Source organism: Necator americanus, chromosome IV, assembly GCF_031761385.1.
Source record: "Necator americanus strain Aroian chromosome IV, whole genome shotgun sequence".
In the NCBI taxonomy this organism is placed as follows: Eukaryota; Metazoa; Nematoda; class Chromadorea; order Rhabditida; family Ancylostomatidae; genus Necator; species Necator americanus.
This window is the reverse complement of record NC_087374.1, coordinates 2109352-2121422: the sequence shown is the minus strand read 5'-3', so window position 1 is coordinate 2121422 and position 12071 is coordinate 2109352. Positions and strand designations below refer to the sequence as shown.

Below are 12071 nucleotides of genomic sequence, written 5' to 3'. Positions count from 1 at the left end.
TTGTTCCATCTCTACTATGATGCGCTTCCGTAGCGCAGTCGGCAGCGCGTCAGTCTCATAATCTGAAGGTCGTGAGTTCGAGCCTCACCGGGAGCAATCGTTTTGCAGTAGACTGAGGGGCATAGAAGATGAAACGGGTGTGGTGGGAGTGTGTCTCTAGGAGAAATTTCTTGTGTTTGGTCCAAATCTACTATGATGCGCTTCCGTAGCGCAGTCGGCAGCGCGTCAGTCTCATAATCTGAAGGTCGTGAGTTCGAGCCTCACCGGGAGCAATCGTTTTGCAGTAGACTGAGGAGCGTAGAAGTTGAAACGGGTGTGGTGGGAGTGTCGAATGTTCTCTAGGAGAAATTTCTTGTGATTGGTCGAAATCGATTATGATGCGCTTCCGTAGCGCAGTCGGCAGCGCGTCAGTCTCATAATCTGAAGGTCGTGAGTTCGAGCCTCACCGGGAACAATCGTTTTGCAGTAGACTGAGGGGCATAGAAGATGAAGCGGGTGTGGTGGGAGTGTCTCTAGGAGAAATTTCTTGTGTTTGTTCCATCTCTACTATGATGCGCTTCCGTAGCGCAGTCGGCAGCGCGTCAGTCTCATAATCTGAAGGTCGTGAGTTCGAGCCTCACCGGGAGCAATCGTTTTGCAGTAGACTGAGTGGCGTAGAAGTTGAAACGGGTGTGGTGGGAGTGTCGAATGTTCTCTAGGAGAAATTTCTTGTGATTGGTCGAAATCGATTATGATGCGCTTCCGTAGCGCAGTCGGCAGCGCGTCAGTCTCATAATCTGAAGGTCGTGAGTTCGAGCCTCACCGGGAGCAATCGTTTTGCAGTAGACTGAGGAGCGTAGAAGTTGAAACGGGTGTGGTGGGAGTGTCGAATGTTCTCTAGGAGAAATTTCTTGTGATTGGTCGAAATCGATTATGATGCGCTTCCGTAGCGCAGTCGGCAGCGCGTCAGTCTCATAATCTGAAGGTCGTGAGTTCGAGCCTCACCGGGAGCAATCGTTTTGCAGTAGACTGAGGGGCATAGAAGTTGAAACGGGTGTGGTGGGAGTGTCGAATGTTCTCTAGGAGAAATTTCTTGTGATTGGTCGAAATCGACTATGATGCGCTTCCGTAGCGCAGTCGGCAGCGCGTCAGTCTCATAATCTGAAGGTCGTGAGTTCGAGCCTCACCGGGAGCAATCGTTTTGCAGTAGACTGAGGGGCATAGAAGATGAAGCGGGTGTGGTGGGAGTGTCTCTAGGAGAAATTTCTTGTGCTTGTTCCATCTCTACTATGATGCGCTTCCGTAGCGCAGTCGGCAGCGCGTCAGTCTCATAATCTGAAGGTCGTGAGTTCGAGCCTCACCGGGAGCAATCGTTTTGCAGTAGACTGAGGAGCGTAGAAGTTGAAACGGGTGTGGTGGGAGTGTCGAGTTTTTCTCTAGGAGAAATTTCTTGTGATTGGTCGAAATCGATTATGATGCGCTTCCGTAGCGCAGTCGGCAGCGCGTCAGTCTCATAATCTGAAGGTCGTGAGTTCGAGCCTCACCGGGAGCAATCGTTTTGCAGTAGACTGAGGGGCGTAGAAGTTGAAACGGGTGTGGTGGGAGTGTCGATGTTCTCTAGGAGAAATTTCTTGTGATTGGTCGAAATCGATTATGATGCGCTTCCGTAGCGCAGTCGGCAGCGCGTCAGTCTCATAATCTGAAGGTCGTGAGTTCGAGCCTCACCGGGAGCAATCGTTTTGCAGTAGACTGAGGGGCGTAGAAGTTGAAGCGGGTGTGGTGGGAGTGAATGTTCTCTAGGAGAAATTTCTTGTGTTTGGTCCAACTCGACTATGATGCGCTTCCGTAGCGCAGTCGGCAGCGCGTCAGTCTCATAATCTGAAGGTCGTGAGTTCGAGCCTCACCGGGAGCAATCGTTTTGCAGTAGACTGAGGGGCATAGAAGATGAAGCGGGTGTGGTGGGAGTGTCTCTAGGAGAAATTTCTTGTGTTTGTTCCATCTCTACTATGATGCGCTTCCGTAGCGCAGTCGGCAGCGCGTCAGTCTCATAATCTGAAGGTCGTGAGTTCGAGCCTCACCGGGAATCGTGAGTTCGAGCCTCACCGGGAGCAATCGTTTTGCAGTAGACTGAGGAGCGTAGAAGTTGAAACGGGTGTGGTGGGAGTGCGAATGTTCTCTAGGAGAAATTTCTTGTGATTGGTCCAAATCGACTGTGATGCGCTTCCGTAGCGCAGTCGGCAGCGCGTCAGTCTCATAATCTGAAGGTCGTGAGTTCGAGCCTCACCGGGAGCAATCGTTTTGCAGTAGACTGAGGGGCGTAGAAGTTGAAACGGGTGTGGTGGGAGTGTCGAATGTTCTCTAGGAGGAATTTCTTGTGATTGGTCGAAATCGATTATAATGCGCTTCCGTAGCGCAGTCGGCAGCGCGTCAGTCTCATAATCTGAAGGTCGTGAGTTCGAGCCTCACCGGGAGCAATCGTTTTGCAGTAGACTGAGGGGCGTAGAAGTTGAAACGGGTGTGGTGGGAGTGTCGAATGTTCTCTAGGAGAAATTTCTTGTGATTGGTCCAAATCGACTGTGATGCGCTTCCGTAGCGCAGTCGGCAGCGCGTCAGTCTCATAATCTGAAGGTCGTGAGTTCGAGCCTCACCGGGAGCAATCGTTTTGCAGTAGACTGAGGGGCATAGAAGTTGAAACGGGTGTGGTGGGAGTGTCTCTAGGAGAAATTTCTTGTGTTTGTTCCATCTCGACTATGATGCGCTTCCGTAGCGCAGTCGGCAGCGCGTCAGTCTCATAATCTGAAGGTCGTGAGTTCGAGCCTCACCGGGAGCAATCGTTTTGCAGTAGACTGAGTGGCGTAGAGTGAACGGTGTGGTGGGTGTCGAAGTTCTTATTCTACCGGAATGTGACTGAGGAGCGTAGAAGTTGAAACGGGTGTGGTGGGAGTGTCGAATGTTCTCTAGGAGAAATTTCTTGTGATTGGTCGAAATCGATTATGATGCGCTTCCGTAGCGCAGTCGGCAGCGCGTCAGTCTCATAATCTGAAGGTCGTGAGTTCGAGCCTCACCGGGAGCAATCGTTTTGCAGTAGACTGAGTGGCGTAGAAGTTGAAACGGGTGTGGTGGATGTTCTGAAATTTCTTGATTGGTCAAATGTATTAATCGCAGCGTCAGTCTCATAATCTGAAGGTCGTGAGTTCGAGCCTCACCGGGAGCAATCGTTTTGCAGTAGACTGAGGAGCGTAGAAGTTGAAACGGGTGTGGTGGGAGTGTCGAATGTTCTCTAGGAGAAATTTCTTGTGATTGGTCGAAATCGATTATGATGCGCTTCCGTAGCGCAGTCGGCAGCGCGTCAGTCTCATAATCTGAAGGTCGTGAGTTCAGCCTCACCGGGAGCAATCGTTTTGCAGTAGACTGAGGAGCGTAGAAGTTGAAACGGGTGTGGTGGGAGTGTCGAATGTTCTCTAGGAGAAATTTCTTGTGATTGGTCGAAATCGATTATGATGCGCTTCCGTAGCGCAGTCGGCAGCGCGTCAGTCTCATAATCTGAAGGTCGTGAGTTCGAGCCTCACCGGGAGCAATCGTTTTGCAGTAGACTGAGGGGCGTAGAAGATGAAACGGGTGTGGTGGGAGTGTCGAATGTTCTCTAGGAGTTCGAGCCTCACCGGGAGCAATCGTTTTGCAGTAGACTGAGGAGCGTAGAAGTTGAAACGGGTGTGGTGGGGTGCGAATGTTCTCTAGGAGAAATTTCTTGTGATTGGTCGAAATCGACTATGATGCGCTTCCGTAGCGCAGTCGGCAGCGCGTCAGTCTCATAATCTGAAGGTCGTGAGTTCGAGCCTCACCGGGAGCAATCGTTTTGCAGTAGACTGAGGGGCGTAGAAGTTGAAACGGGTGTGGTGGGAGTGTCGAATGTTCTCTAGGAGTTCGAGCCTCACGGGGAGCAATCGTTTTGCAGTAGACTGAGGAGCGTAGAAGTTGAAACGGGTGTGGTGGGAGTGTCGAATGTTCTCTAGGAGAAATTTCTTGTGATTGGTCGAAATCGATTATGATGCGCTTCCGTAGCGCAGTCGGCAGCGCGTCAGTCTCATAATCTGAAGGTCGTGAGTTCGAGCCTCACCGGGAGCAATCGTTTTGCAGTAGACTGAGGAGCGTAGAAGTTGAAACGGGTGTGGTGGGAGTGTCGAATGTTCTCTAGGAGAAATTTCTTGTGATTGGTCGAAATCGATTATGATGCGCTTCCGTAGCGCAGTCGGCAGCGCGTCAGTCTCATAATCTGAAGGTCGTGAGTTCGAGCCTCACCGGGAGCAATCGTTTTGCAGTAGACTGAGGAGCGTAGAAGTTGAAACGGGTGTGGTGGGAGTGTCGAATGTTCTCTAGGAGAAATTTCTTGTGTTTTGGTAAATCTATTATGATGCGCTTCCGTAGCGCAGTCGGCAGCGCGTCAGTCTCATAATCTGAAGGTCGTGAGTTCGAGCCTCACCGGGAGCAATCGTTTTGCAGTAGACTGAGGAGCGTAGAAGTTGAAACGGGTGTGGTGGGAGTGTCGAATGTTCTCTAGGAGAAATTTCTTGTGATTGGTCGAAATCGATTATGATGCGCTTCCGTAGCGCAGTCGGCAGCGCGTCAGTCTCATAATCTGAAGGTCGTGAGTTCGAGCCTCACCGGGAGCAATCGTTTTGCAGTAGACTGAGTGGCGTGAAACGGGTGTGGTGGGAGTTAGCGTAGAAGTTGAAGCGGGTGTGGTAGTGTCTGGAGATTGAGGTCTCTAGGAGAAATTTCTTGTGTTTGTTCCATCTCTACTATGATGCGCTTCCGTAGCGCAGTCGGCAGCGCGTCAGTCTCATAATCTGAAGGTCGTGAGTTCGAGCCTCACCGGGAGCAATCGTTTTGCAGTAGACTGAGGGGCGTAGAAGTTGAAGCGGTGTGGTGGGAGTGTCTCTAGGAGAAATTTCTTGTGATTGGTCCAAATCGACTGTGATGCGCTTCCGTAGCGCAGTCGGCAGCGCGTCAGTCTCATAATCTGAAGGTCGTGAGTTCGAGCCTCACCGGGAGCAATCGTTTTGCTGTAGACTGAGGGGCGTAGAAGTTGAAGCGGTGTGGTGGGAGTGTCGAATGTTCTCTAGGAGAAATTTCTTGTGATTGGTCCAAATCGACTGTGATGCGCTTCCGTAGCGCAGTCGGCAGCGCGTCAGTCTCATAATCTGAAGGTCGTGAGTTCGAGCCTCACCGGGAGCAATCGTTTTGCAGTAGACTGAGGGGCGTAGAAGTTGAAGCGGGTGTGGTGTGGAGTGTTCTCTAGGAGAAATTTCTTGTGATTGGTCCAAATCGACTGTGATGCGCTTCCGTAGCGCAGTCGGCAGCGCGTCAGTCTCATAATCTGAAGGTCGTGAGTTCGAGCCTCACCGGGAGCAATCGTTTTGCAGTAGACTGAGGGGCGTAGAAGTTGAAGCGGAGTACCAGAATGTTTGAGTAGACTGAGGAGGTGAAGTTGAAACGGGTGTGGTGGGAGTGTCGAATGTTCTCTAGGAGAAATTTCTTGTGATTGGTCGAAATCGATTATGATGAGCGCGTCAGTCCAGGCAATCGTTGCAGCGCGTCAGTCTCATAATCTGAAGGTCTTGAGTTCGAGCCTCACCGGGAGCAATCGTTTTGCAGTAGACTGAGTGGCGTAGAAGTTGAATTGCGTGTGGTGGGAATGTCGAATGTTCTCGAGGAGAAATTTCTCGTGATTGGTCCGAATAAATTATGATGCGCTTCCGTAGCGCAGTCGGCAGCGCGTCAGTCTCATAATTTGAAGGTCGTGAGTTCGAGCCTCACCGGGAACAATCGTTTTGCAGTAGACTGAGGGGCGTAGAAGTTGAAGCGGGTGTGGTGGGGGTGTCGAATGTTCTCTAGGAGAAATTTCTCGTGATTGGTCCGAATAAATTATGATGCGCTTCCGTAGCGCAGTCGGCAGCGCGTCAGTCTCATAATCTGAAGGTCGTGAGTTCGAGCCTCACCGGGAACAATCGTTTTGCAGTAGACTGAGGGGCGTAGAAGATGAAACGGGTGTGGTGGGAGTGTCGAATGTTCTCTAGGAGAAATTTCTTGTGATTGGTCAAATCGATTAAGGGTAATGAGTGAGTTGGCTCACCGGGAGCAATCGTTTTGCAGTAGACTGAGGGGCGTAGAAGTTGAATTGCGTGGTGGGGTGGAAGTGTTCTCGAGGAGAAATTTCTCGTGATTGGTCCGAATAAATTATGATGCGCTTCCGTAGCGCAGTCGGCAGCGCGTCAGTCTCATAATCTGAAGGTCGTGAGTTCGAGCCTCACCGGGAGCAATCGTTTTGCAGTAGACTGAGTGGCGTAGAAGTTGAATTGCGTGTGGTGGGAGTGTCGAATGTTCCTGGGAGAAATTTCTTGTGATTGGTCGAACTCGATTATGATGCGCTTCCGTAGCGCAGTCGGCAGCGCGTCAGTCTCATAATTTGAAGGTCGTGAGTTCGAGCCTCACCGGGAGCAATCGTTTTGCAGTAGACTGAGGAGCGTAGAAGTTGAATTGCGTGTGGTGGGAGTGTCGAATGTTCTCTAGGAGAAATTTCTTGTGATTGGTCGAAATCGATTATGATGCGCTTCCGTAGCGCAGTCGGCAGCGCGTCAGTCTCATAATTTGAAGGTCGTGAGTTCGAGCCTCACCGGGAACAATCGTTTTGCAGTAGACTGAGTGGCGTAGAAGTTGAATTGCGTGTGGTGGGAATGTCGAATGTTCTCTAGGAGAAATTTCTTGTGTTTGTTCCATCTCTATTATGATGCGCTTCCGTAGCGCAGTCGGCAGCGCGTCAGTCTCATAATTTGAAGGTCGTGAGTTCGAGCCTCACCGGGAACAATCGTTTTGCAGTAGACTGAGTGGCGTAGAAGTTGAATTGCGTGTGGTGGGAGTGTCGAATGTTCTCTAGGAGAAATTTCTTGTGATTGGTCGAAATCGATTATGATGCGCTTCCGTAGCGCAGTCGGCAGCGCGTCAGTCTCATAATTTGAAGGTCGTGAGTTCGAGCCTCACCGGGAACAATCGTTTTGCAGTAGACTGAGTGGCGTAGAAGTTGAATTGCGTGTGGTGGGAGTGTCGAATGTTCTCTAGGAGAAATTTCTTGTGATTGGTCGAAATCGATTATGATGCGCTTCGTAGCGCAGTCGGCAGCGCGTCAGTCTCATAATTTGAAGGTCGTGAGTTCGAGCCTCACCGGGAACAATCGTTTTGCAGTAGACTGAGTGGCGTAGAAGTTGAATTGCGTGTGGTGGGAATGTCGAATGTTCTCTAGGAGAAATTTCTTGCGTTTGTTCCATCTCTATTATGATGCGCTTCCGTAGCGCAGTCGGCAGCGCGTCAGTCTCATAATCTGAAGGTCGTGAGTTCGAGCCTCACCGGGAGCAATCGTTTTGCAGTAGAATGAGGGGCGTAGAAGTTGAAGCGGGTGTGGTGGGGGTGTCGAATGTTCTCTAGGAGAAATTTCTTGTGTTTGTTCCATCTCTATTATGATGCGCTTCCGTAGCGCAGTCGGCAGCGCGTCAGTCTCATAATCTGAAGGTTCTGAGTTCGAGCCTCACCGGGAGCAATGGTTTTGCAGGAGTCTGAGTTAATGGAGATGTATTTAGAGGAGGCTGTGATTTGTGAGATTTCTATGAGGTGCTAAGGGCACCTGCGGGACTCTACTTTTGTCATGGGGTGATCTGTTTCCTTCAGTAATGTGCTTACTGAGAGCTGCTGAGGGGCTTCGTGTATGTCTCCTCAAGAAATTTGTGAGTTTCTTTTATGATGATGACGAGGAAACAAAATGACTAAGAGAGATGTCTGTGTCCGCATTTTAGTGAAACTTGCCATCTGTGTATCTGAGTAGGTGCTGAATTATTGTTTGACGTGATCATTGGCTTTTGAAGGTACTTTTAAGATATGGTTGTGTGCTCCTATTGATCATATGGCATCTCCCTGAGAAAACGACTATAATGATGTTTTTTCGATGTTTTAGATTCCATTTCTGCTCTCTTTTTAACTCAGCTGTGTATGGTAGTCTGATTGCTACTCAACTTTGCTTTCTTGCTTTGCTGGTTGTGCTTATAGTAATTGATCATAGTGAAAACATATAAGCTCACTTGTCAAATGCTTAGAGAGAACAGATAATCTCTTGCAATACCTTTACGTTAACTGCCCGGCTTTGTCGTCTTCGGCACTGATGGGCAGTTCTTGCTGCTGATCTGAAATGTTTCAGCAGACTTCCAATAAAGGATCACGAGAAAATTCTGGTAGCGGTCGGTTTCCGACTGTTATGAGGAGTAGCAATACCTTTATTTAGGCGGGTCAGAACGACAAGCACGGCGGAATTCCGACAGCAGCAGATAGAATCGGGGTGGCACAATCGCGAACCTCAGCAAGAAACGGCGGTAGCATTGGTCCTTATTCGAACCTAACCGCTGCGCTCCACCGCACCGTTTCGAGTGAAACCGCTTAAACAAACCCACCGTTCTTTATGTCCTTTAATGTCCGTCGATGTCCTTTAATGTCTGTCTGCCTGTTTCGACTCTACCGTACGTCAGATCATACGCAACATTACCTTTGCGATTTTTTCTGACCAAAACGGCGATTGTCAGTATCTATTGTGTCCTTTTCTTGAAAATATATGGAAATGGTAAGGTGACATTTGTAGGAACGTGTTGTTTATTCACTTTCCCTCTACACTCAAGTGATCTTATACCTACGTCGTAAAGGCAGCAGTTGTTAGCAGCTGCAGATTACTGGCAAACACCACCCTCGACTTTACAAAGGAGAACCACGTGAAAAATCTGTTTGCCAGAATTTTCCCATTATTTAATATTTTTCGTCTCTGCTGACCGATAGAAAGATTGCATGCTTTTGGCTTCACTGAATTTCACGGGGAGGTTCAAAATATGGGTAATATTAAAAATTAATATCTTATCGGCGAAGATGCGGATAAACCGCGTTGGGCCATAACATTTGTCCGGCGTTCAAGACAAGTAACTCAGATAAAATTACTTATTTCTTTTTAATAGACGTGCAAAAACTACAGTAGAATGCACTAAAGACAGGGGTGACTGGCTGAGGAGTTATTTGCAAACTCATTGAGATGGAAGTCTTGCCAGTAATAATTAACCATTCATCATTATAAAAAGAATAATGTCACTAGCGTATCAATCCACTTGGGATGCGCCAACGCATTTTACTGCAATTCCTAATCGTTAGGATTTTGGAACCCTTGTTAGCTTTTGCAATGTGGGGGCTAGCCAATGTGTCAAGTCAGTGTTTTTATACCCTCAGACAAGTCTGATACAGAATTATCGACCACGAAGGGATGAAAAGCTTGGTTTGCATTAGGGCGGTTTCGAACCGCTTTAATGACCGACCTTATCGCTACAACGGATCTCTAACCGATTGCGCCACACCTATTAATCATTCGTATCAGCAGTTTTTAAGGATTTTTCCTTCCTCCTGCCTTATCTTCTAATTTTCATATTTTATCACGTTGAGTTATTAATTTTTTTTCATAGTTTGCAAGAACATAATCGCATGATTTCAGGTTTTCTTTGCTTCCACAGCCAGTGGACTTCAGAATTGTTATTCAACACTCACTTAATTGCAGATTCTAGCAAATTATCTGAACATTTGACCTTTTGATCGTCTGAAAATTGTCTGAAGACCTTGATTCTTCTATTTAGTCGATATCTTTCTCGCACGGTTCACTTCAGCACTTTTTTCTTATTCAGTTCTTCCGTGCTCATTTCAGTTAAACTGATAAGTGTAAAATCAAAAATTTTATTGGCGTAATTGAATTGCCGTAAACATATTTACAATACCGAAATACTATCGCTCAAAGAACACATTATTTAAAAATGACTCCAGAATCCCAAATACTGCAGACCTGTACAAAATTTGATCAATAATAGATAAGCAGATTGGAGGTTCAAATGGAAAAAATCCAAATATTATCGGAGATTTTTGCATGTGTATAGACAGATTGAAGTACGAACAGAGTTCAAGAAATGTTTAAAAATGATTTTACTTATTTTTTATGCTTCAGTGCCGTAATACGAAGAATACCATGTTTGTCCAGGTTGCTCTTCAACGTCGACGGATCAACACCTGCTGGAAGTTTGTAGCACCTGAAAATCAGGCCACTGAGACACTGAGAAAAATTTGTTTCGACGTTAATTAACGATTTGGATCATCCTCAGGAAGGTGGTATCCATAAATGTCCCGAATAAGGTATTGACATGTACTTTAGGTAAAGGAATAACGAACAGTAATTGAGAAAAAAACATCGATAGAAAACAGCAGTAGAGAAAGGAGACCACAGCATGACATACTAAGCCAAAAATATAAGATTATTACGTTTTTCACGGAAGCCTTATAATTTAAGTAGTAATAAAATAATTTTTGACTGGAGTAGCATTTATATTGCTGAATTTAACCGAAATAATTCACAGTAATGAAGCCCCGTGATTCGTCAAAATTTTCGATTAATCCAAAGATCTTTGAATTTTTTGATTTTCTGCAAAACTTTTGGCTCTTGATTTTATTTAACAACGCCAATCTGAAGAGGAGATAAACTATTAAACTCGCTATTTCTATTAGTTTTGTCACAGTAGGAATACTAATCCATTGTATAACGCTTATGATTAAATAATTAGTTAATTAATCAATTAATTAATCAATTAAAAACAAGCTGCCGAGACTCTTTACAGGCTCCTCTCATCCGTTATCATCCAGCGTACTTTTTTTCCTAATTTTTCATCTACTATTCTAGTTTTGTGCTGAAGAACAAACCTTGTAATGCTCCTACTAACATTCGTTATGTCGTTACCACGCGCTTCATGATCCATATGGATTTCGATCAGGTCTCCTATAGTTTTCACCTATAATATTTCAATTTATTATAACAGCCCGAAATCAATACAACAAATAAGTATTTCCGCATCAGCAAATGTATTACCAGTATATAGTCACCTCAATTTCCTTAGCCGTGAAGTATTTCGCTTCTAGACTGACTTCAAAATGTGTGTCATCATCAATGAGTCCCACAAATTCATCGTTCGATTGAAGAGGCCAATCCCAAGACTGACGGCGTTCAACGGGTACACTCATTTTTGCGAAAAGTTTACGAATTCGATTCTGGAACAAAGAAAGTAGTGGTTGAAGAACCCAGTATATCTAATTCAATACAGTTACAATCCAATAAAACGAAGGCAGAAACAGAACAACAGAATAGGTCAAAAATTCTGCCAACAGTACCAGGCTGGACCTCTTTTATAGCGACAATGTGCGGATTGTTCTTTGGGTTGGTGGATGATCGCAAGAAAACAAACATCTTCGAAAACATACGGCATTTAGTGAGGGTGCCCAACAACTAGAGCGTCACGCGCATCTCCTGGATATTTCCAGAGAGCCGCGTGTCTTCTACGAATTACTGGCAGCTGTTGTTTATCTACAGTTGTGTATGGGACACATAAAATGATTTTTCTTCGAGCGTCTCATAGATGATCAGTGGAGAAATCAGGGATTTAATCGATATTACGTAAAATATGGACAATTATCAACTCCATCTCCTTGTACTGTAGTTTTGGAATCATTTGGAGTAGCGTGAGTTACATTTTTGTAGTTTAAATTGCCTTTAGTAAATCTCATTAAGAACCAATCACCATTTAATCAATATTAAGTATTTTCCATTCGAAAATGATGTAACTGAAGAATACGAATAGCATCAGAACACTCGAAGCATCTTTATTCCTTATGATATTCTTAATTAATTAATTTCAACAAATGATTTGGTCCTTGGTGAAACCATAGGGTACATAGATATGCCGCATATGCATTACTGGATTCAAGAGATGAGGTATTTATTCCTGGGCAGTGAATCGTCTTAAAATAGATGAGCGAATCGCTAATGTGTAATGTAATATACTTTGAATACCTTACTAAAACCAACTTTGATAGTTATTCTGCAAAGTGATGCAGATAACTTTAAAAAACCTAATTACTAAAGTTAAATCAATCACTTTGTTTATCACATGTGAATAACTTCACCACTTATCCAAATGGATTTAATT

The 12071-nt window shown here is 45.8% G+C and overlaps 1 protein-coding gene across 2 annotated transcripts; it reads right to left on the bottom strand.

Annotated features, from left to right (window-relative positions):
- Positions 1 to 8148: 8148 nt before the first annotated feature.
- Positions 8149 to 11109, bottom strand: RB195_000180 (uncharacterized protein; the record flags this gene model as incomplete). Of its 2 annotated transcripts, XM_064196370.1 has the most annotated exons (4): positions 8149 to 8207; positions 10066 to 10127; positions 10792 to 10880; positions 10972 to 11109. In XM_064196370.1, the coding sequence occupies 4 exons, from the start codon at positions 11107 to 11109 to the stop codon at positions 8149 to 8151; spliced, it is 348 nt and encodes a 115-aa protein (XP_064052251.1). The 2 variants fall into 2 exon arrangements, with proteins under 2 accessions (XP_064052251.1, XP_013302105.1); XM_013446651.2 differs by lacking the exon at positions 8149 to 8207 and having other exon boundaries at positions 10028 to 10127.
- Positions 11110 to 12071: the final 962 nt, after the last annotated feature.